The sequence below is a fragment of the Osmerus eperlanus genome, chromosome 8 (genome assembly GCF_963692335.1).
Source record: "Osmerus eperlanus chromosome 8, fOsmEpe2.1, whole genome shotgun sequence".
Lineage (NCBI taxonomy): Eukaryota > Metazoa > Chordata > Actinopteri > Osmeriformes > Osmeridae > Osmerus > Osmerus eperlanus.
Window position 1 is genome coordinate 14,126,645 of NC_085025.1, and position 24,841 is coordinate 14,151,485.

Consider the following 24,841-nt stretch of genomic DNA (forward strand, 5'->3'; position numbering starts at 1 on the left):
TTGATTTAAAGAAAATGGTATTAGTTGTGTAGAGGATCTGATGGGGGATCAAGTCAATCAATTTATCGTATGGGCCAAAAATAAAAATATATTTAGGAGGCATAAATGGATCGAGCACAGTGATTAGGACAGTCCTTTCTGACTCGGACAACATCAATCGGGTGGGAAACATGAAATGTTGGCAGCCAGGCCAGGGAGGAGATAGGTGGGCCAGAGCCGGCTCTGAAACCAGGCCTGTGTTTGTGGATGTGACTGCAGCCAGTGCATCTGCAATAGACAACTATGTCAAGACAGAGGGGGCCTGGATCCTGTCCCTGGTGAAGAGAGAGTACAACATCGGCACGGTGGAGGGGTGTGCTGTCAAATGTGATCAGGAGTCAGAGTTCGTCTGCAGGTAAGTCACTGGAAAAGCCATTTATGCTGGAAACAAGTCTGAAAAGATTTAAAATCTCAAAACAAGTTTGTTACACTCAGATAAGATAAGACCATTACTCCTTTGTATTCCTCCTAAACCAGGAATACTGGTGCCTGATACATGTTTTGGCCATGTCATATTCTAATGAGCATATTTGCATGATAGACAAGTGATTACAAGTACAATTATATATTAAAGCAATTGGTTACAAGCATATTTATTTATGCGAAAGTAAGTACAATCTCCCTTAAGTAATTGCATATTTCTCCTTTCTCATATCGTTTAGCCTAGTGTTGGTGGTTTCTGTGGTTCATAACCATTCTTTTGATTTCAATAAAGAATACATTCATTAGAACTGTGTGGTACTGTAAAATTAGTCAAAACAGGGGTGCCACCTTTCCAATCCACACCATGATCTGGAAGTAAACTCTTTGGCAGTGGTATTTGGTTGGAGGCAAATGTTCTCGGGTAACAAATCATTTGTCGTTAACGATTTTCTTGCTAAAAAGGTTGTAGCGCAAAGAGGCAAGTGAATCGGTACTCTTTCTGCCAAACAACACTGCCATTGCCTTGGTCCCATGGTCCTTTATGACATTCCTTGCTTGATGTGTGAGCAGAAACACATTTGCAGTTTCTGGAATGCTGTCTGTTTGCCAACACAAAAAATGCGTGAAGTTGTACCAGGAACTGTTCTGAGGCTGTTCTATTCTTCTCCTCTACTACCTCTACAAAGCTACTAAAGTGTACAACATCACTGAGATGAAGGTTCAATGATTTGGTCTTGGGCAACTTTGATGGTGGAGCTCCTCCTGTTGCAAGACTGCGGTAAAATGACTGTTCCCAGAAAGGAGGGGTGGGGGGGGGTGGGTGGTTTACGTAGTCAAGGATACATTTTGTTTGAGGAAAATGGTATACACTGTGCTGGCAACAACATTTCAATGAGGCAAGCAATATCAAATGTCAGTATTCTCTTCCACCATCTTCTGAATTGCTGAAAATTGTGATTTTTTTTGTTGGGTTTAGTATAATGTCACCTATATACTCAAAAACATCTAGGATGCATTACATATGTATTACCTTATTCAAATTGAAATGAGTGACCATTTTAGAGGGTTCACAGACAGGCCTCTGTTCGGGCTAATTCAGAGTTACCTTTTACATTGAATGTCAAGTCTATGTTTTAGCAACAAAAAGGGTATGTGTCCAAAAACACGTACTGAGTAGGAGTTACATGACATAGGCTAAATCGTTTACATCTCTGGCTCACCCCAAACAAAGATAAAACCTTACTGTAATCTCACAAAATCATGTATTCCATAAGTATGTAATCATGTCAGTGCAATTTAGACAAGTCCAATGGATTCATAGACCCAGAAAACATGGGGTTAGACACCAAGATTACTTGGCTGGGTCAAATAATAAAGGAGTTAGGATATTTTAAGGGCTTCCAGCCCATCTTGGACGCCATCTTGAAAATTACAGCTTTCTAGTGGTCAAACTTTGGTAAACTTTTAGTATGTTATTAAGGACACCTAATACTACAAAAAAAACAGCTGAGAAACCTTTTGTTCAAACTTTTTTAGGGTTAGGTGTTTGTTTTTTCATATATGCAGCCGTCTACACTGCCACTGGAGCTGTGAAGAAGAAAGAACACGGTGGTGTCTCAAGACCGTTTTCGTCCCGCTCTTCCTCAACCAGGAGCCAGCCTCGCCTTCCTCGCCGTCACCTCCATCGACCGCTACTTCAACGTGGTGCATCCTGGGAGGAAGAACCTCCTGAAAGCCCTGAAGAGGTCTCCTCACATCTCCATCCTGATCTGGCTCCTGCTGCTCCCTCTGACCATCCCCACCATGCTGAAGACCTTCGAGTGCTGCAACAGCCACAAGAGCTACGACGCCACCAACCGGGATGACGCCCCAGGCTGAGGATGTGGCTGTGCAGGTCTACGATGGCTTCATGGTCCTGTCCTACACAGACTGCCTGCAGGACACTGGTCTACTGTTTCTGCAGCTCTGGATTCAAGGAGGTTCTCCAAAAACGAAAAAACAAAACAAGGACTGCAAAGAAACTTCTCACAACTATTTTGAACTGAATTCCTAACCCAATCATTATGGAGTAATGAGTCTGTCTAAAGTTTTACTGTTACATGACAGAAGGTGTGATTATGAGTGATTATCGTTCAATAAAAAATATCTGCTTGGTGGTTGTTGTTGAATCATAAAGATGCTTAGTGCAGAGGAATATTGTTTTGTTTTGCAAATTCAGCTCAAGATACCAGGGGAGTATTCCAGAAAGAAGGTTATGCGACATAACCGGGTAAGTTAACTCCCTAGCTGACACAGCTTTGTAGCAACATTGCCAGTAAGTTGCTGCAACATTGTGAATCAGCTGGGGGGTTAACTTACCTTAGCGAGACCTGTGGGGTATTCCAGAAAGCAGGTTATGCGACATAACCGGGTAAGTTAACTCCCTAGCTGACACAGCTTTGTAGCAACATTGCCAGTAAGTTGCTGCAACATTGTGAATCAGCTGGGGGGTTAACTTACCCGGTTATGTCGCATAACCTGCTTTCTGGAATACCCCACAGGTCTCGCTACTACATAAAAACAGCTGTGGGTTTCAAACTGCTACAATGCCAAATGGAGTTAAGCTTAACTGAAGTTTGAGTGAATAATATCGCTCCTCAACTCCTCCCTCACGTACGGAGGAATGCGACCGCACCTGTAAAGCTCCAATTAGACATTCCCGCATATATTCTCACTTCCTCCTCCGTCTTCGTGCTTGCATGTTTTGTCGCGAGGGGGGGAGGGGGGGGGGGGGATCTGCTTGTGCTAACAGCTCAGTGGTGACCCTCAAGGACTCTCCCGCCACAACCCGAGTTCAAGCCTGGTAACAAATGAAGCGCCCTCCCCCACTTCATTCACACCTTAATGACACTCTTGTTTCCACCGGACGTTAGGCACAGCTCTGCTACCAGCCTCTTCATCCAGTATCAGGCTCTGCTGCTACCAGCCTCTTCATCTACCGGGCTCGGTGTAATACCCGACCCATCAATCTAATAAACATCCTAAACGTTCAATTGATGGTCTGCTATTGCACTCTGGAAATCCAATAAAAAACAATTTACCACAGTTAATTAATACAAAGAATTAAAAAGACAAAACTACAAAAATTACTAATAATTAAAAAAAAGTGATTTTCCTGTCTAGTGGGGAATATATGCATGGAGTTAAAACCTACCGCTGATAAACAGCTAAAATTGTTCCCCATGTGCTCGGGTATATCAAATCTAGAATGCTTGAATTCCTCGGCATTGTTTACAGTTCCATTCATCATTATAGAAGACCGATGTGCTGTAACACAAGCCTGTGTCTATCCACCAGCTCAGAGAAACCAGTTAAACCAGACGTCACCAGACTGGATCAGCATGTACTTCAATCTATTGAACATAAAACATTACTTTCTTAATTTTAAGTCAGAAGCCGAGCTAAGCAGCTTTGGACTCAGAGAAAAGTTCATCTCTTTCAAATCTGAAAACCTCAATGGTTATTTTTCTCACACACACACAAGACCATGGGAAAATCTTCCTGGAAGGAACTTTAAAATGAAGCACAGAGGAAGAGAGTTTACATCTAATTAGCATTTCAAACAAAGGGAAGTGCTTCTAAATGCTGTACCAACAAACATCCAACTTCCCTGCATTGAAAGCCAACAAACAGCACATATATTGGGTGTTGTGTTCTGTGGCTGTGATCCGTGACATTGAGCTCACTTATTTCCCAGCACCTCATCACAATGCACTGCTGTTTAGGGCCTATCTATAATACAGGCCAGGGGAGGCATATAGGCTGGAAGCACTTCCATACACCTCCTCCTCCCTCCACTGGTTAAGAGTATCTAAGCTGCAGTGTTTCACTGCAGACACCTCCAGCTTGGATACCCTGCAGTTGTCTAGCCTAACTTCTACAGTCTGCAAGTGTGGTCGAGGACGTTTGAGAGCACCTCTTCTGCGGTAAGGCTAAAATCCGTGCCCCCCGCCCCCCTCCTCGGCCCCCCTCCCTCTTGGTCTAACACCGAGACGTTTGGAGATCCATGGGGATGGTACAGCACCCACCTGGTCCCAGGAGAGAGAGCAGTCTGGCCTGCTCCTGGAGGAGTCTGTGGAACTGCAGAGCCAGCTGGTCCTGGGGGCTGGGGCCCTGTAAGGACACACACACACTGTTCCTACATACCAGTACTAGAGACGCATGACTAATACACACATACCGGTACCTGTACTTCTCTACGGTAGATATCACTACTACACATACATCACAACTACCACAAATAATCCCTAACACACATGTTGTCAGTATGAACATCATTTCTACTTCTAGGCACAAACACATGTACAACTACATGCATGCATTTTTTACTTTTACCTTTAACCAAAAATCCAGTCTGCAGAGATCTAATATTATATCAGTGTGTGCCTTCATTCCTCGATTGCAGGTGTTTTACTGCCCTCTAGTGGTTGGGAAGAGCCATTGTGGTAGTGGAAGAAACAGTGACTGACCTGTTGCAAAGCTCTGACGAGCAGGGCCTGATGTAAAGCCTGTTGAGATGAGTCTCTATCTGAGACAGAAGACTCCAACAGGGCCTGGATGACGGGACTGGGCAGCTGGGCTGAACCGTGCGGACCAGGGTCAGTAGGCCTGGGTGGCTGGGCTGAAACATGCGGACTAGGGCCAGTAGGACTGGCTGGCTGGGCTGAACCATGCGGACTAGGGCCAGTAGGACTGGCTGGCTGGGCTGAACCGTGCGGACTAGGGCCAGTAGGACTGGCTGGCTGGGCTGAACCATGCGGACTAGGGCCAGTAGGACTGGCTGGCTGGGCTGAAGAGCCTGGTACAACTAGTTGGGCTAGGGAGAGAGGGCTGGAGCCAAGATCCCTTGGGTCGTGGTGGATACCTTGGTTCTCTGTGGCGTGGGTTCCTGCAGATCTCTGTGGATCAGGAACCCCAGCAGATGGGTGCGGTTCTGCCCTCCTCTCCTCCTCCAACTGTCTGCCCTCCAGATTAGTACACGAGGCTGGAACTAACAACCATTTCTTCTGGCAGTTTTTGTCCATTGAAATCTCAGCTGACATTATACCAGTAATGCAGAAGGATGTCTCAGAAAATCCTCCCTGTAAGGTTGCACCCACAGGTTCTCCGTGCCATAGCAATGTGCTATTTTTTATAATGTGCTCTTTACATAGTGACGTATGTGGTCTCTGCCAGGTGGCAAGAAGAACAGAACATAGTCAACATTAAAACTGGACATGTTGCTTTAGCCTACGTAGAAAGGTGTTTATTCAGTAACAGCTTACTAGACCTACACATCATGAACGTCTGTTTCATTCACTGAAGACTGTTGCATGAAAACATATTGTATTTACATAATCTGACATATTTACAAGTTATAGAAAAACCTGCGATATTTTAAAAGCGCTTAATACTAACCGTCTTGTTTTCTGCTTCTTCAGCGGCGTGTATTGAGCAGTGGAGCTAAACTGATGTTTTATCTGTCGCCACTGGCTACAGTTACTGTAAACATTAGGCTCAACGGGAACGACATTTTTTGCCAATAAAAATGCAAACAGTTTTTTTGTTTTAATACCTGCCTGTGTTAAAATAGCATCTATGTTGCTGTTGGTCTACCAGATGTATGAGGGTGTCAGATGGTTCATTTTCATGTGGAGTAAAAAATATTATTTTGTGCCACGATTCAAGTGCACTCGAGTGGTTGATCTCTTTTTGTGCGTATGGCGCCACAACAGATCCCTTTCAGCGCCAAAGGGTTGCTCTTTTAACCGGCTTAATTGGGTCGGTTACGAAGTGCAAAGTCAGTTTTATAATTACTGAAAATGCCTACATTGATTAAATGTCGTTCCCCCCGACCGATCCGGGGATCTCAGCTAGGATTGAGGCCTGCCTCACAGACATCTCCGCCTGGATGACCGAGCACCACCTCCAGCTGAACCTCGCCAAAACAGAACTTCTCATCATCCCGGCTAAACCCTCCATCTCCCACGATCTCTCAATCACCCTGGGATCTGCGACGGTGACCCCTTCATCCTCTGCCAGGAACCTTGGGGTTACCATGGACGACGAGCTCTCCCTCACGGCCCACATTGCTGCGGTCTCCCGGTCGTGTAGATTCACCCTCTACAACATCCGGAAGATCAGGAGATACCTGTCTGAGCACTCCACCCAGCTGCTAGTCCAAGCACTTGTCCTCTCCAAGTTGGACTATTGCAACTCGCTGCTCGCTGGTCTCCCAGCATGTGCAACCCGCCCTCTTCAGAGGATTCAGAACGCAGCGGCCCGCCTGGTCTACAATCTACCCAGACGCTCCCATGTTACCCCGCTCCTCATCTCTCTCCACTGGCTACCTATCATGGCCCGTATCAGATTCAAGACCCTGGTATTGACCTTCCGAGCAGTGAACGGGACTGCACCCGTCTACATCAAGTCTCTCCTGCAGCCTTACACCCCCACCCGTCACCTACGGTCTTCTTCAGACAACCGCCTGGTGGTCCCACCGCTCAAGACCGCCCGGTCCCAACACAAGCTCTTCTCCTGTCTGGCCCCCCAGTGATGGAATCAACTCCCCACCTCCATCAGAGACACCGACTGTCTCTCCACCTTCAAGAAAAGGCTCAAGACGCACTTGTTCCGGGAGTACAACGGTACTTAGGAATGGTTCGCTTGACCCGATGTTAGTTTCCTCAAGGATCACAATGACTCTTGCTTAGAGACTTGTTGCTCTTGTGGTTAGTGGTAACTGACTTAAATTTTTGTACTCGCTGTGATATATTGTTTTTATTATTGTTGCTTGCTTTTTCCACAGGTACACTTGCACTTATAGCAGTTCATGTTGTTTAATTGTAACTTGTTTAACTACATGCTCTTATGGTTCTTCCCTTTGGCACTTATTTTGGTTGTTCACAATGTGTGCTTCATGTTTTGGCTACTCGCAATGTTTTGTGGCTATCTCGTTGTTATGATCAGTGACCTATGCACTTTGTAAAGCTCTCTCTTGGAAGTCGCTTTGGATAAAAGCGTCTGATAAATGAATACATGTAATGTAAATGTCTAAAATGAAAGTCCTGTCCACATCTTAATGAAAACAGTCTCTAAGCAATGCAACAGAGTGCATATAGGTGTCAAAAGGTCATCACTTTTTGGAGTTGTGTTTTATTTGTAAGTGTAGGACCTTGCCCTGCAAAAGTTGATGATAAACCATTCCTATTGATTTTAGACGGATCACACACCCATTTTCTGTCAGAATCAAAACGAAACACAAACTGTTTATTTAAGCTGTAGCTTTTAGTTCCGTTCAAACTTATTACTCAATTGTTTTGCTTATTATTTATTTACAAAAGGCACGCACACGGTCTAATGTCAAATTGATTCCGATAGTGTCTTGACATAACTTATAATATCAGTCATTACAGAAGACAGAACCGCTACTGCAAACATTTTGATAAAGCTGTAAAAGATTTCATTAAAAAACGATCCATTGTACGGTGAAGGACATCACTGGCCTAAGTATGGTATTTTTCCATTCCCCATCTCCTCTTCTGCTCTTATCACCATACTACCAACAGCACTGACTTCATAAAACACAAAACCATTTTAAAAGTTAGAGATGCTTCAGATTACCTACCACCCGGCCATTTCTCTCACAGAAGAGACTGCCCTGCCCACGAGTTGACAAACATGGTTTTGACCTGTGCTCATCTTCATACCGGGACAATGATTGACCGATGACTGGAATCCATCGTATTTGTCTTACTGACTCGACTAAAAGTGGCCAAATCCCAGGCTGTGAGTGAGCCTGTTAACTGCTCATCAGTGCTCATCATGGAACTGTCCAGAACAGCTATCCTACTGGGCGCCCTCCTCTCCTCAGGTAAGACTTGGTGTGATTCTGGAGACTGACTGCTCATCCAGATTACTTTGCTATGTTCCTGATTCAGTGTAAATACGAGCCGATTGGATAATGTGTTGTTTAGCACCCATCAGAGTCAATTCCTCAAATCTAACAGTCATTGAATCATGTTGATTTAAAGAAAATGGTATTAGTTGTGTAGAGGATCTGATGGGGGATCAAGTCAGTCAATTTATCGTATGGGCCAAAAATAAAAAAATATTTAGGAGGCATAAATGGATCGAGCACAGTGATTAGGACAGTCCTTTCTGACTCGGACAACATCAATCGGGTGGGAAACATGAAATGTTGGCAGCCAGGCCAGGGAGGAGATAGGTGGGCCAGAGCCGGCTCTGAAACCAGGCCTGTGTTTGTGGATGTGACTGCAGCCAGTGCATCTGCAATAGACAACTATGTCAAGACAGAGGGGGCCTGGATCCTGTCCCTGGTGAAGAGAGAGTACAACATCGGCACGGTGGAGGGGTGTGCTGTCAAATGTGATCAGGAGTCAGAGTTCGTCTGCAGGTAAGTCACTGGAAAAGCCATTTATGCTGGAAACAAGTCTGAAAAGATTTAAAATCTCAAAACAAGTTTGTTACACTCAGATAAGATAAGCTATACTTTTATTCGTCCCACAATGGGGAAATTCAGGCATTACAGCAGAAAAAAAGACGTACCGTTTTTGCGGTGAATGTTTGGGTTATGACATGGGAAAGATCCTGTGATCAGTGAGTGGTCATGTGTTTTTGTACACTGTGTGCATGTGTCTGCAGGTCTTTTATGTACGTTGAGAAAGACCAAGAGTGCTGGACGATACCGGCCAATAGCAAGTCAGAAGAATCTGTCAGGAGAGCCAGCACATCCCTGTGGGAAAACAAACGTGAGTCCTCGTCGAGATTCCAAAATCCTCAAATCTGGACACTGTCTGCAATTCAAACCCTAACACATCATCCTGTTTTCAAGATATAAGTAGAAACCCTCTCAGTCTGGCTAGCAATGGTGCAATTCTGGAATATTCTTTCAGTGCGTGTAAACCCAATAGGTCTCCTGTGTCTGCCTAGTTCAGGAGTTGTCTAAGGATCTTCCTGTAAGTGATGTTGCAAGGTCGTACATTCCAAAGTCAATTTGGAAACTCGGTTTGGCTAAGACAATTCAAACCGGTTCTAATGTAATCTGCATCCTACCACCAATGACTAGGACTCAATTGACTAGGACAAGTTTAAGAGGATTTATTTGGGTCTTTTGTCCGAGGTTAATGTTTAGCCCGAGTGGTGCCAGAGTGTGTAAACAGAGGAGGACGCTGTCCAAACACAGTGTGTGCGTCCCCCTTTGGACGATCAATGGGGTCAATGAGTGACCTTGTCGTATCTTATCAGAGGTGGGCTTTCAGAGGACAACAGGATCAACTACTGTAGGAGGATCCTGATCACGAGGATTGATCGATTACTGTAGGAGGATCTTTACCAGGTCCCTGAATCAGGAAATGTGTAATGATGCTGTGCCTCCGATGTGGATGGAAACGACAGACTTGTAGGATCTTTTGACTCCCAGTGTCGTTTGGAATTGGAAGCAGTTTGATGATACATCCTTTTTTCCCCCACATTCCTTGATCTTATTTGCACTTTTTTGCTCTTATGATACCTGACAATATCACATTTGGATGTACTCCCTGTGCAGGTAATCCTTTGGAGTATGTGAACAGCACGGATAGGAAGGTTTGGTCCACATTAGAACTCTCTGCTCTATGATTCTTGAGGTCATTGCTGAGTGTTTAAATGGCTAATGCTCTTCTAGAATTCTCCAACCCCCATCAAACTTCTCGGTATGCAGTCACCTGGATAGGTTAGCTAATGGGCATTACCAGCTCCCAACCACATCTCAGTGGAGAGGACATCAGGCAACACCTCCCTGTTCTGCGTCAAAGTATCCTGAAAAGGCACTCATACATCATACAGTAGATTTCTATGGAACATTTTAACAACAAGGGGCAAAAAAGACGGGATAATCGAAAATAACACTTATGCAAAGATGGACTCACAATGGAGACAAGTATTGAGGAGTTTAGCTGTGCATGAGTATTAACCTATCTAAAATTAAAATAAATATTGTTTTCAAAGTTACACTTTAGACTTTACACACAATTATTGGTGATTTGGCATATCGATTGAATAGTAGTTTTACATCGACAGACGTTTTTACAAATTCTAAATGTACGGTTTTGTTGTACAAAACGAAAAGAATACCATATTCTGATATTAGATCTAATCCCTTTACAGGTTATCTCTTGGAGTGTGTGAACGGAATTGGTACTGACTACAGGGGGACCAAGACCAAGACAAAAACTGGGAAGACATGTCAGAGATGGGCATCCAGATTCCCTCACAAACCCAAGTAGGTTTTCCTCATATCAGACACACAAACTCGCATCTCCTACAGTTTGTCAGAACACTGTAATCTGGACCCAGCTATATATTCATCCTGTCTTCTAACCATGACTCGTCTCTCTGTTACCCAACCTGTTCCACTTGTACTCTGGATAAGAGCGTCTGCTAAATGACTAAATGTACTCCAACTCCTCCACTCTCTCCTCTCTCTCTCTCTCTCTCTCTCTCTCTCTCTCTCTCTCTCTCTCTCTCTCTCTCTCTCTCTCTCTCTCTCTCTCTCTCTCTCTCTCTCACACTCTTTTCTCTCTCTCTGTCTCTCTCTCTCATCTGTCTTCTCTGTCTGCTTCTCTTTCTCCTTCTCTGTCTCCTCTCTCCTTCTCTGTTTCCTTTGCTCACTGTCCTCCTCTGTGTCCTGTCTTCTCTCTCTACTCCTCTCCTTCCTTCTCTCTCTCCCTTTCTCTCTTCTCCCCTTTCCTTCTCTCTCTCCTTTTCCCTCTTCTCCTCTTTCCTTTTTATTTCTCCTTCTCTCCTCTTTCCTTCTCTCTCTTCTACTATCACTCCCCTCTTCCCTTCTCTCCTTCTCTCTCTCTCCTTCTCTTTCTTCTTGTCTCACTCCTCCCTTCTTTCCTTCTCTCATTCTCTCTCTCTCTTTCCTTCTCTCCTCCCCGCTTCCTTTCTCTCGCTCCTGCTTTGCCTCCTTCAGCATCACGCCGCAGAGCCATCCACGGGCCGACCTGGAGTCCAACTTCTGCAGGAACCCAGACGGAGACGCTTCCGGCCCCTGGTGCTACACCACGGACCCCATCACACGCTGGGAGACCTGCAACGTCCAGGACTGCACCGGTAACACCTGACACACACCAACAACACACACTAAACACACACACACTCTAAAAAAGCAAGAATCCATGTGTTCATTCCTGTGAATGTGTTTTTTTTTTGTGTTTGTCAGAGGAGTGTATGTTCTGCAGTGGAGAGGACTACAGAGGGAAGATTTCCACCACAGAAAAAGGATACACCTGCCAGCACTGGAGCTCTCAGACACCTCATAACCATGGATACATCCCCAGCGCGTAGGACACACACAGAAATATACGCACACAAAAAATAGTACACACCACACACATGCATCTCCCTTTCTCTCTCTGTCTCTCTCTCTCTGTGTCTCTCTCTCTGTGTCTCTCTCACTGTGTCTCTCTCACTGTCTCTCTCTATGTCTCTCTCTCTGTCTCTCTCTCTCTGTCTGTCTCTGTCCTTCTCTCTCTCTCTGTAAGTCTCCCAGATAAGTACCTGGAGGAGAACTTCTGCAGGAATCCAGATGGAGACCCACGGCCATGGTGCTTCACCAAAAACCCTGCCAAGCGCTGGGACTTCTGCTCCATCTCTCGCTGTGGTGAGAGACGAGGACCTCCCCTCCATCCCCATCTCTCCTTCTCTCTTCTGCCTTGCTTGCCCTCCTCTCCTCTCCCTCTCTGACTGTTGGTCATCTTCCATGTTGTCTGCTCTCTCCCTCTGCAGTTCCGCCCTCTCTCCCACCTTACCCTCCTGCTCTCTCTCCTTTACCTGCCTCCGTTTTGTGTTTGTTTTTTGACCTCCACCCTGCTCCCCCCTCCCTCCATCCTCTTTCATCCCTCTTCTGCCCAGTCGGTAGACTACCCTTACAAAAAAGAAGTATACTTAAAGTTTATTTTGTAGGTATACTTAGTATAAAAAGTATACTATTATCATGGTACTTAAGAGTATACTAGCAGTGTACTAGCAGTGTACTTATTTATATACTATTTTTGTACTAAGTAAACTGAATTGGCCCACTTTTTAGGTCATTTAGTACACTTTAAAGTACACTTATAGTGTATTTGAGGTTTACTTTTGAATACTGTAAAGTAGCCTGTGTAGTGCACTTTCAGTTCATAAAGTATATTTCCTAAAGTACCTCAAAGTATACTTTGCAATACTTTCAAGTGCACTTTCAATTAATGTAAGTACGTCAAGATGTAAACGTAAAAAATGTAAAATTACTCTGATTTACTAATATATTTTAATATTTAGGAGCCCTTCGCACGCCGCTGACCTTGCGTCACTTGGCGAGAACGGGGGCGTTTAACAAGAGACACCGTAGATTCTTAACTGAAGAAGCTAATTATTTTGTGTAGACTATTGGTGAATTAATCCAGCTCGTTTTATGAAACGTAACACTCATTTAACTCATGGTTACAATGGTAAACCGGCACAACAATGACAATTACCACGCAACAAAACACTACATTCTAAGCAGACACATTAAAAAAACGAAATTCATGAAGTCACATTTGTATTTAGAACAAACGGCAAATTTATCGGCAAATGTTTACATTATTTACCGCCTTGCATCATGGAAATTGACCAGCCAATGAGCCACGCTATCTTCATTTTTTCACGTCCTTATTTCGTTCTTCAGTCTGTTTGCTTCTTTCTCAAGTAGCTTTTTCGTTTTTTCCATTAATACTCAAATTGATAATTATTAGTATAAGAGTATAGGACTTCAAAATGTTTTGGCAGTAATTAAGGTTACAGCTTCAGTACGAAAAAAGATTCAATGTGCAATGCATAATAGATTTTCCTAGACATGAATAATTAGAATGAGATGGATCTAAAGAATTTAACCTGTAATGTACTTAAAAAAATGTTTGACTGTTTTTGCTGTATAATAATAGAAAACGTACATCCTACTCCAGAAGAAATGTATAGGCTACAATTTTCTGTTTCGAAGCATATTTCTTAAAAGTATATCAAAAGTGAACTATTTTCAAAGCATACTTAAAAGTATATCAAAAGTGAACTATTTTCTAAGTATACTCCTTAAAAGTATATCAAAAGTGAACTATTTTCTAAGTATACTCCTTAAAAGTATATCAAAAGTTAACTAAAAGTCTACTATCCATATTTTAGTATACTTATAGTATACTTTAATATACTTCTTTTTTGTAAGGGTAGCCTCGCCAGATGACTCTCCTTAGTAACCCCCCCCCCCGCTCTTACCATGCCCTTCCACTCCAGCTGCTGAACCCCCCACCATTGCCGGAGAGCTCACCTGTTCCACCGGAGACGGTAGCGCCTACAGAGGCACGGTTTCCGTGACGACCTCCGGCAAAATCTGCCAGGCATGGTCGGCCCAAGTGCCGCAAAAACACAACCGCACACCCGACAACTACCCCTGCAAGTAAGATACGTGCACTTACACACACGCACACTTGCACTTACCCACATGCACACACCAAAGGAAAATATTGGATCACTAATGACACTGCTGTATGTGTGTGTGTGTCAGAGACCTAGACAAGAACTATTGCCGTAACCCTGACAACGAGCGCATGCCATGGTGCTACACCACCGACGCAGACACACGCTGGGAATACTGCAAGGTCCCGTCCTGTGGAGACGCACCTGCACCAGGTGTGTGTATGTGTGGTGTGTGTGTTGGCCAGTCTGTGTGTGTGTGTGTGTGTTGGCCAGTCTGTTTGGTGCCTCTAATGTAGGGTACAACTTTAATGTCCTTGATCCTGTCCTGCTTCTCTGCTACATAACAATGAGTCATCAGAAAAATGTGATTCTGTCCATCAAACACTCACATACATTGAGTAAATAATTGAAAATTGACTCAAATGGCTCCAACACTGCTAGACATTTGACATAAGTTGGTATAATTTGGACTGTCTGATTAGCTTCATGAGAATATTTCTCATAATCAGTCACATCCTCTGTATTTGTATGTTTTTCCTATGAGCGTAGATGATCCGGTGATTCCCCCAGAGACAGACGAATGCTACGAGGGCAACGGCAGCACCTACCGAGGTATGATGTCAGAGACTGTGAGCGGGAAGAAATGCCAGGCCTGGAATTCCATGGTGCCTCACAACCACAAGAAGACCCCCAGGGACTTCCCTAATGGGTGAGGAACACACACTCTCAAAAACAACACACAGTGTGGCTACCAAGGTGGTGTCTCTAGTTCACCTCAAGGCTGTTCCTCTGAGGTGTACCTGTGTGTGTTCCAAACCTAACAAGCAGTCAGTCACCGTACGGAAGGTAAAGACACGTGTTGTCTCTCTGTCACTGCTGCCTAGTGACTTGAGGAGGAACCTGTGTCGTAACCCAGACGGAGACCAAGCCCCCTGGTGCTACACTACTGACCCTTCTGTCCGCTGGGAGTACTGCGGCGTGGAACGCTGCTCTGCCCAGCCTGTCAGACCCACGGCTGAAACCCCCAACGCCCCTTCCACGGAGGACGTCCCCGAAACAGGTGCCTGGTTTCAGTCCGGTAGCTAGGCAATCCATTTATTCAGTCGGTTACCTGGTTTGTGGGTCACTAGGTTACTAGCTTGTCAGTAACCCAGTTGGTCAATCAGATAAGCTGTTATTTAGAGTTACTCACTAAATCCCTGTCCCTGACTACTCTGACTCCTCCTTGAGCACCCTGCCTTTGTTCCTGAATTCTCCTCTGCCTCTCATGTCTTCTCCCTGTCTCCTTGCTGGCCTCTCCCTGCCTTCCCCTGCCTCTCTTGTTTCCTTCCTGCCTCCCTGTCTCTCCTCTCTCTCTCTCTCTCCCCCTCCCTTCATGCCTCTACTGCCTCCCCCTGCCTCTCTCATCTCCTGCTCGGCTGCCTTGTCTTGCCCTGCCCCTGCTGCGTACTCCAGACTGCAAGGTGGGTGACGGTACAACGTATCGAGGCTCCATCTCCATCACCCAGCTGGGGGTGACCTGCCAGGCCTGGTCCTCCCAGAGCCCCCACCAGCACGCCTCCTTCACCCCCGTGACGCACCCCACCAAGGGCCTCGACTCCAACGTAGGTCCCTGGACCCCCACAACCCAGGCCACTGGGACACTACACTGATTTACCAACCTTAACAAGATCGAAAAGGCCCATTGAATGGCAATATTTACGCTGACTGGTTTTAGTAGAGGTGTTATCAAGCTTGGGTTAGGTCTGTGTTTGGGGAAGGTCTTTGATTTTTTGTTCTGGACTTTCTTCCTGCTGTTTCTCAGAGCTGCCGAAGCCCAGATGGTGATTCCAATGGGCCCTGGTGCTACACCACTGACAGCAGCAAGAAATGGGACTACTGTATCATCCCTGACTGTGGTACGCACACTAAGACACACTACACATCACTATGAACACGCTACACATAGTACATACATATGTAGCAGTATATGGGGGGACCCCCCCCAAAACCCAGTACATTCTTGTTTAGAGTAGAGGTAGTTGTTTGGGTTTCCAACACACACACACACACTCCAAAGATACAGTTGGTTCTGTTGTTTACAAGCTCCTCCTCTTTGTCCCGGTCAGGTCAGAAGTGCGGCCAGCCTGCCATCAAACCTAAGAGGTGTTTCGGTCGCATCGTTGGAGGCTGCGTGTCCAAACCTCACTCATGGCCTTGGCAGATCAGCCTGCGAACCAAGTAGGGCTTTAAGTCTTTAAACATAAAACGATGGATGAGTCATCCCGTGAATGAACGCTTGAAGAAATGCCTGAATGAATGAAGGACGCGTGGGAGCGACCAGTTCACCTTGTTCCCCTCTGTCTCCTTGTCCTCCTGCAGCACTGGGATTCACTTCTGTGGAGGGACCCTCATCGCCCCTCAGTGGGTTCTGACAGCTGCTCACTGTCTGGAGAGGTCAGTGTCACTGGCAGTGTGTGGTCCAGCTACAGGCATTCTTTGTCGACAGGAAGTTACTTTATACAGCTTTTGACATTATCTATCTACAGGAAGTTACTCTATACAGCTACAGGCATGTCATGCTAGGAAGCTACTGTAGCGTAAGCTACAGTTTACTGCCATATACTTTCTCTGCTTGTTATGCGAATTCGTTAGGTTATAGTATTACAAACACTGTCTGTCTGCATAAATACACAATGCTTCAATATACTAAAGTATAATTACAATACACCATACCTACATAAGTATACGGATAATTAGTATATACTGTAATTTGTATGTTAATTTGTGTGTGTGTGCGTGCAAGGTCCAAGAGGCCGTCAGCCTACAAGGTTTACCTGGGGACCTACAAGGAGCGGGGCTACGAGGCCTCAAAGCAGGAGAAGAACCTGGAGAAGCTCATTCTGGAGCCCGGTGGTGCCGACATCGCCCTGCTCAAACTAGACAGGTGGGTCCATCTACCAGCCTGCATGCCAGCATGCAGTAGACAAGCCTCACCCATTTGCTGTTTGGTATAAATGACCACTTGATGTGTCAATGTTCAGCTTGATAGTCAATGGGAGAATGTTTATTTGTGTGTGTGTGTTTCCAGTCCCGCTCTCCTGAATGACAAAGTGCAACCTGCTTGTTTACCTGAGAAGGACTACGTGGTTCCAAGTGGGACAGAGTGCTACGTGACAGGCTGGGGGGAGACGCAAGGTATAGCTCAACACTCGGGCCTTCAGTGTGAGCCTTCAGGCTCCTAAGAAGAGCCCAATACGCTGAACGTTTCCAAACTTCCTCCTTGTTCATCACACAAGTGGAGATAAAATATATGAACTAGAGATACTGCATATGAGATATGAACTAGTGATGTATAGTGTTTTAACTACAGAGAAACTGACAGTGTGACAGGAGGTGTGACAGTGTGACATGAGGTGTGACAGTGTGAAAGGAGGTGTGACAGTGTGACAGGAGGTGTGACAGTGTGAAAGGAGGTGTGACAGTGTGACATGAGGTGTGACAGTGTGAAAGGAGGTGTGACAGTGTGACATGAGGTGTGACAGTGTGACATGAGGAGTGACAGTGTGAAAGGAGGTGTGACAGCGTGACAGGAGGTGTGACAGTGTGAAAGGAGGTGTGACAGTGTGACATGAGGTGTGACAGTGTGAAAGGAGGTGTGACAGTGTGACATGAGGTGTGACAGTGTGAAAGGAGGTGTGACAGTGTGACAGGAGGTGTGACAGTGTGAAAGGAGGTGTGACAGTGTGACAGGAGGTGTGACAGTGTGAAAGGAGGTGTGACAGTGTGACATGAGGTGTGACAGTGTGAAAGGAGGTGTGACAGCGTGACAGGAGGTGTGACAGTGTGAAAGGAGGTGTGACAGTGTGACATGAGGTGTGACAGTGTGAAAGGAGGTGTGACAGTGTGACAGGAGGTGTGACAGTGTGACAGGAGGTGTGACAGTGTGAAAGGAGGTGTGACAGTGTGACAGGAGGTGTGACAGTGTGAAAGGAGGTGTGACAGTGTGACAGGAGGTGTGACAGTGTGAAAGGAGGTGTGACAGTGTGACAGGAGGTGTGACCCTGGCTACTTGTGCTGCAGGAACGGGAGGAGAGGGCGTCCTGAAGGAGACAGGCTTCCCTGTCATCGAGAACAAGGTGTGTAACCGGCCGTCCTACCTGGCCGGCCGGGTGAAGGACCACGAGATGTGTGCAGGGAACATCGAGGGAGGATCAGACAGCTGCCAGGTTTGATGATTAGGATGATGGTGGTGATGATTGTGATGATGGTGATTTAGATGCTGGTGATAATGGTAATGGTGATTACGATGATGGTGATGGTGGTAATGATGACAAGAGTAATGATGGTGAAAACTAGGAGTGTAATACTTAACAATCAAGGTCACAACAAAGTTAACAATGATTAAAATAATGAAAAATAATGGTGGAATAAAAACCTTAAGGTCCTGAATTGCAAAGTAAAAGCGATGATGAAAATGCTAATGATGGTAATGATGACAGCGGTGGTGAAAACTTTGATGAAGATTGTGAAAATAACGGTCAGGAATATTAATCTATCAAGCATTGCACAGTCAGTCGGTGAACAAGTTTAAGAAAGCTTCATTGCTTGCGGCCGGCCCACAAGGAGACAAAAACATCACACGCCATTGTGCTACAAAGTTTGTCTGCTAGCATGTTGCGCTAGCTACCTATTTAAGCAGCACCGGTCTTTCCAGTCATTGGTTAAGACAAAGGCATGCGAATGTCCCATGGCTCTTCTTCATCGGCTCCCTTGCATAGACCTGGCGCGCGTGTGTGTGTGCATGTTTACGTGTGTGCGTGTTTACGACACCAACCCTGATTGAAACACAACAGCAGGATCTCCGGTCCTGGGGTCTTAAACTCCTTCACATAGGTGACAACAAATGGTCACCAGACCTTGCGTCTCCACCTATAGTCCTTGTCACAAAGTATCTCCGTAAAACAACCAAACCAACCCCCTTCTTCCTAGTCCTCAGCCCCAAGATAAGGGTCTTGTATGTTTACCCAGAGTTCAGATTTGGGGTTAGGCCTCTCTTTGCACCCAAGGAATACTGAACACAGAATCATTCTTATACAGGATAAATGTGTTACATCTTCAATTTTTCCAACAATAACCTGAACCCATCCTCCCATCTCCAGGGTGACAGTGGTGGCCCCCTGGTGTGCCATGCCCAGAATGCCTTCATCCTGCAGGGCGTCACCTCCTGGGGGTTGGGCTGTGCCAACGCCATGAAGCCCGGTGTCTACGCTCGGGTCGCCAAGTTTGTTGACTGGATAGACAGCACCATAAAAGCCAACTAGCATAGCTCGTTGCCCAACACTGTGTTTACTAGTCTCTGCAGCAGCTGGTGAGGCAATGTGCTAGCCCCTCTATGTTGTACAGTCCCAATGGTCTAATTCTGTTATAAAGACCTGATAAGATCTGAAAATGGTTGGTGCTTTTGTATCGCCGCCCTACAATTAAGGGATGGAATCATTAAAGAAAAATATGTTCTTAATTAACCTGCCTTGTAAAATACGACAAAAGTATTAAGATGCCCCAGTCTCTGGGGCGTGCCTCACAGTGATATAGTACAGGAAGTTGAATGAACTTCCTGTTTGATGGAGGAACGGAGGAGGCTCTGGAGTAATAAAGCTGTATAAACAATTCAAACGCCCCATGTTCAATACTCACATATTCTTCATTTGTACAAATTGTTTATTTCACCAGGAAAAAAATTGGAAACCGGAGTTTACAATTTTTCACAATACAGGGCTGTTTTACAAGCATGGAAAACACAAAAAGAAAAAGAAAACAAAACAATGTAGTGCTAGGAAGCTTAAAAAAGTGCCACTAGGAAGATACCATAGTGGTTTGATTTTAATACTTGAAGTTTTAACCAATATTTCCTCATTAGCTATTAAGAATGATGACAGAGATGTCATAAATATAAATAAATACTTATTACACATACATACATACATACATACATACATACATACATACATACATACTGTACTGGACAGACAGACGGACACATCAGCCAATTCTGGACTGGAACACATCCTGATGAGTACTCAGTAGCTCTCTTTCTCTTCATACTGTCATTGTATCTTTGTTGGCTGTCACGTCAGAGGGCAAGAGATTGGTCATCTGTTGGACGTTCGGTGAGTTCTCTTTGTTTCTGGAACAAACACCAAAACCATGCCTGTCAACATCTGGTTTGAGATGTGCTTCCTATAGATCTTCGAAAACATGGTTGAGGAGACTGACCTGTTGGGGAACTCGATGTCATCGATGGTTTCAGGAAGAGGAATTCCCCTGGTCTCAGGAAGCAGCAGGACCAGCCCTCCTGCTACAAACGCTATGGCTCCTGGGAATGGCACAGCACACACACACACACACAAGTTTGTTTTTCTATCCTAGTGGGGTCCGACCATTGACTTCCATTCAAAATATGTGTCATCTCTAACAACCCCTAACTCTAATCTTAACCCTGGAGTGTGTCTGTGGGTCTTAACAAACTGTGTTCCGCTACATGATTCTGTCACAGTAATACAATGCTGGACCCACCAAAGATGATAAGGGGCAGCTCCAGCCAGATGACAGCCAGCCTGTAGAGCAGGAAGGGAGCCACGATGCCTCCGACGTCACACAGAGTCGAGCACACGGACACCCCCAGGTTCCTGCCAAGTAAACGGCAAAGACCCATCAAACCTAAAGTGCAGTTTATTTCGCTATCTCAATACAATGAAGCTAATGAAAGGGATGCAAAACAGGTGGACATTTCCTTGCCATGGTCCCTGAATAAACACTCGTTCCAAGGTTTTTGTCACCCTGTTTTCCTTGCCTTATGAAGGTGGGGTAAAGCTCGGTGTTGACAAACACCACCATCTCAAAAGCCATGGTGATGCCTAGCCTGCCGATACAGGCCACGGCTGTTTTGAACCAGAACATACCTGAGAAAGAGAGGGAGAAAAATTGAAATAACTGCAGATATATCGCCAGCAACAACAGTTGTGACATGTTCAGTTCAAGACTATGTTGGGCCCTGAGCTTTCAACCGTTGGATTCTAATATGTTACGTGCATGTATGTATATTCAACCCTTTAAAATCCAAGGCAATGACTCCATAGAAGTGAACACCCTTTAAAAACATAACAATTGTAACCTTAAGACTACACTGACACTCCATTGACCCAATGTAACAGACACCCTTAACCACAAGGCTCTGAAATCATATGGCTTCCTGAAGCAACCTTGCTATATTCTCTTACTGTCAGGTATGAAGGCGGTGATGATACAGGAGGCTCCAGCCACTATGTTAGCGGTGGCGAAGGGGAGACGGCGTCCGATGCGATCGATGGTAAAGAGAATGAGGAAGGCAGCGGGGAACTCTACCAGGCCTGAGATCAGGAAGTCGATGTACACATTTCCTCCAGTGATCCCCACACGCATGATAAGCCCCTGGTAGACCACAGCACTGGTGAACCTGGGGTGTAGACACATAGCTGTATGAGGTCCAGACAACACTGGTAGACCACCAGCCACTAGTCAGACTAGAGACCACATATTCAATGTGTCTTTAAAGGGATTCCATTTGATCAAAACATTAGGGCTTGAAATTATTTTTAGGCCTCAACCATGATCTTGTGTTCAGCAGTAGATGCTTAGGTTCCTATGACGAAAGCTGGTGGTTTATATCCCCTCCATCACACATACATACAAACCCCTCTGTTATATATACATACAATACTTCATACATAGGTAAAAATTAAAGTTTCTTTGCTGTGGAGCTCTCACCAGTTAAACATGAGGATGAAGGTGTGTTTCCTCATGTTGGGCGTTTTGATCAAGTCTATGAAGGAGGCGGTGGAGAGGTCTGCGTTGTCATCTCTCATAGTCTGAGAACGTACAAAAACAGAACAGTAACTCTAAAATAGTAAAGGGTCATGTTCCTGACTGTCGCCCACCTCTATGTTCTTGGAGAGCGTCTTGTTGTTCTCCTTGGCTATGGCTTTGGTGATCTCCACAGCTTTACTGGACTTGCCCTGAGAGAGGAGCCATCTGGGAGACTCTGGGAGAAACCTGGAGGGACAACACTGAGGTCAGTGTGCGTGTGTGTGTTGTAGGGTTTGCGTCTCTCTGTGTGCGTATGGGTGTGCGGTAGTGTTTGTTTTTGTGTGTGTCTCACCAGTAGTATGTCAGGAAGAAGATGAAGGGCACAGTGAAGACCACCTGTAGCCAGCGCCAGTCTGTGATGTAGTAGGCTAGAAGGGGGAGGATGAGGATTCCAACGCTGAAGAACATTTGGTAGATCACCCCCACCGTCCTCCTGTACTCCACACCCACTATCTCTGTCACTAGTAGAAGAATAGAACCACTTAGGAATTAATCCCACTCAGAAAATTAGATATCTGGAATCATAACATGTCCTGATGGAAAAAACCCTAAATGAAACGTGAATTCATGTGACTGTGTAGGTGTGTGTGTTCGTTTGAGCCTCTTACTGAGGACATAACCGGACATCCAGCCTCCCTTCAGTCCAAAACCAAAGATGGCTCTGAAGACCAGCATGGAAATGTAGTTAGGAGACACTGCCACCAGAATGCCAGCTACTGCGTTCAAAACATTAGACATCAGGAAGCTCATCTTTCTGCCAAACCTGTAGGTGCAGAAATGTGGTTATGGAAAGAAGATGGACGCGTAAAACAACAACATGTTGTTGATATTAGCAATAGTAGCTCATTAGCTATGTTAGCTTGAAATTAGTTATATTGTATGTTCTTCACTGTCAGTTAGCTAGTCAATAATAAAGTTGGTCCAAGTAAGCCGCTGCAAAGCCTTACCTGTCGGCCAGGTAGCCAATCGCAATGGAGCCAAAAAGAAAGCCAATGTTGAGTGTGGCCTGGAACATGTCCACCACCCAAGCGTCCCCACATACCAGATCAAACTGGAACCAAGAAATATCAACATTCTCCAATATATCTGTTCCTTTTCTGTACTTTCTCGCTTCACATATCACACAATCTTTTGAGGCAGTCTCTCAGGAGTAGTACTCACCTCAGTGACAAATGAATTTCGACCCTCATAGTCGTATTCCCAGCCGTCCCTGCAGGTGGTCATGGGAGTTGTCCTGAGGTCTATCTCTGGGTCCAGACAGCTGAGGCCTGTAGAGTTCCAGTCCAGGTCGTACCTCTCACACTGGCTGTGGACCATCCTCCCAGCAGAGGAGTTCACCAGAGGCACCGTCAGCCTGCGCGTGTCCTCCAGGCTCCATCCACAGCCCCTCCGGAGGTCGCTCACCCCCGGGTCACGGCACCAGTGCTCCGGGGTGAAACCCTGGAACACAATGCCCACGTAGACGCCGGTGAAGGGAAGTGACACTAAACACATCAGCGCGAAGATACGCTTCTGGCAACGGCCAAAGGTTCCGGCTTCTTCCAGGATATCATCAAAGGTCGCCATAGTTGTTACGCTGGGCAGGAGAGGTCCAGGTAGAGTCCTGAAACTGCTACTCATGCAGCTCCAGGGGTCTGTGTGTGGGGTTTTAACAGCCGTGATCTGATCTAAAGTCCAAATGACCAACTAACCATGCTATGATACATCAACAGAGGCCTCGGTTACTGTTTAATCCAGCCTGACATTGATGCGACTGGAATTACGCAACAAATCTCTTGGACTGGGTGTAATGGTCACCTTGCGGTTTGTCACATTGCCAGAACAAATGAGCCCTCTACTCTAGCATTATGTTTAGGGGTGAGGTATTGGCCACATGAGTTCAGTCTGGCTGCTGATTTATGAGCTACGGTGAGAGTGCTTGTTTGTATACAATAATTTGTTTTATTTTGCCCGATGGAAAACGTTCACGGTTTATTATTTTACAGAAGCATAGTTTTTAATTTTTTATTCTGACCAAACGGTTTCTAGTCTCCCGATAAATCCTTCGGTTGTAAAACATAGCAATGCGTGTTTATTTGAGCCCATCACAACACTCCGATCATCTGTTTAGCGAGACTGTGTAAACCATTGCAAAACAAGCCAGGTTCACCACAGTAGCTAGCTACTTGTAGTCTACGCATGGTAGAGATAACACTAATGGTTATCTCTAATGAAGTAAATTAATTGTTCAGGTGGATCCCTTGCCTGTTGCACAAATTCATTTCAGTAACCTGAGCCAGGACACATCCCCACTGATGCTAGGCATGATTTGAAATTTGACAAGTTATGGCACTCCTAACAACCTTTAAAAAAAAACTATGAGTAAGTTATTCTTTACAGCAGCAACCCAGTCATTCCGTTGTCCCGTTTTTATAGGAAATGTACAAGCAGTTTCAACTTTGGACGAATCTTACAATGCTTACCACAGGAGAAACAGCTTATTTTTTTATACAGTAACTGAACATGACAATGTTCAGCACTGAGAATATCTCAATGGGCTGGGATGGTGACCTGTAAATTATAAGGTCGTAGGTTGGAATCCAGCCATAGTCTTTTGGCCTGTCATAATTTTGATTATCTGTTCAGTTCAACAGGATGACATCATTCTGAAGTACCACAAACAATTTCACCTTGTTATGTGAAAATGATTGAATTAGAGCAGTTTCAACGTTGGCTGAATCTAACAACGCTTACCACAGGAGAAACAGCTTACTTTTTTATACAGTAACTGAACATGATAATATTCAACGCTGAGAATAGCTCAATGGGCTGGGATGGTGATCTGTAAAGTATAAGGTAGTAGGTTGGAATCCAGCCATTATCTTTTGGCCTGTCATAATTGTGATTATCTGTTTAGCTAAACAGGATGACATCATTCTGAAATACCATGCACAATTTCATGCAATTTCACCTTGAAATGTCAACGGTTTCTTAACCTTTGTCC

At 45.2% G+C, this 24,841-nt stretch overlaps 3 protein-coding genes across 3 annotated transcripts in view; 2 read left to right on the forward strand and 1 right to left on the reverse strand.

The window, feature by feature from the left end:
• LOC134024909 (caspase-1-like) overlaps positions 1-6,497 on the forward strand; it is a 94,882-nt gene extending 88,385 nt beyond the window's left edge. Inside the window, exon 4 of the mRNA XM_062467656.1 lies at positions 6,354-6,497. The gene's annotated coding sequence lies outside the window, so the exon portion shown is untranslated. The remainder of the gene's footprint in view (positions 1-6,353) is intronic.
• Positions 6,498-8,203: 1,706 nt separating this feature from the next.
• plg (plasminogen) lies at positions 8,204-19,638 on the forward strand. Its single transcript, XM_062468220.1, has 19 exons — positions 8,204-8,353; positions 8,761-8,896; positions 9,145-9,251; positions 10,648-10,762; positions 11,459-11,598; positions 11,708-11,828; positions 12,030-12,148; positions 13,792-13,954; positions 14,063-14,187; positions 14,524-14,683; positions 14,859-15,034; positions 15,430-15,578; positions 15,779-15,872; positions 16,083-16,194; positions 16,336-16,410; positions 16,760-16,900; positions 17,045-17,151; positions 18,037-18,182; positions 19,116-19,638. Exons 1-19 carry the CDS (start codon positions 8,305-8,307, stop codon positions 19,275-19,277), a joined length of 2,397 nt encoding a protein of 798 aa, XP_062324204.1. The 5' UTR covers positions 8,204-8,304; the 3' UTR covers positions 19,278-19,638.
• Positions 19,639-19,983: 345 nt separating this feature from the next.
• slc22a2 (solute carrier family 22 member 2) lies at positions 19,984-23,457 on the reverse strand. Its single transcript, XM_062468483.1, has 11 exons — positions 23,020-23,457; positions 22,806-22,909; positions 22,467-22,621; positions 22,151-22,319; positions 21,930-22,044; positions 21,760-21,860; positions 21,234-21,448; positions 20,807-20,915; positions 20,530-20,642; positions 20,230-20,329; positions 19,984-20,140 (listed from the first exon to the last, which is right to left on the reverse strand). Exons 1-11 carry the CDS (start codon positions 23,422-23,424, stop codon positions 20,053-20,055), a joined length of 1,674 nt encoding a protein of 557 aa, XP_062324467.1. The 5' UTR covers positions 23,425-23,457; the 3' UTR covers positions 19,984-20,052.
• Between the last annotated feature and the right edge of the window lie 1,384 nt (positions 23,458-24,841).

Coding starts and splice junctions, on each gene's coding strand:
- plg (XM_062468220.1), top strand. CDS start 8,305: ATGGAACTGTCCAGAACAGCTATCCTACTGGGCGCCCTCCTCTCCTCA. Junction 12,149..13,791: donor CTGCTCCATCTCTCGCTGTG/GTGAGAGACGAG, acceptor CTTCCACTCCAG/CTGCTGAACCCCCCACCATT. Junction 15,873..16,082: donor CTGTATCATCCCTGACTGTG/GTACGCACACTA, acceptor TGTCCCGGTCAG/GTCAGAAGTGCGGCCAGCCT.
- slc22a2 (XM_062468483.1), bottom strand. CDS start 23,424: ATGGCGACCTTTGATGATATCCTGGAAGAAGCCGGAACCTTTGGCCGT. Junction 22,622..22,805: donor ATTGGCTACCTGGCCGACAG/GTAAGGCTTTGC, acceptor CTGCACCTACAG/GTTTGGCAGAAAGATGAGCT. Junction 21,861..21,929: donor CGCTCTCCAAGAACATAGAG/GTGGGCGACAGT, acceptor GTACGTTCTCAG/ACTATGAGAGATGACAACGC.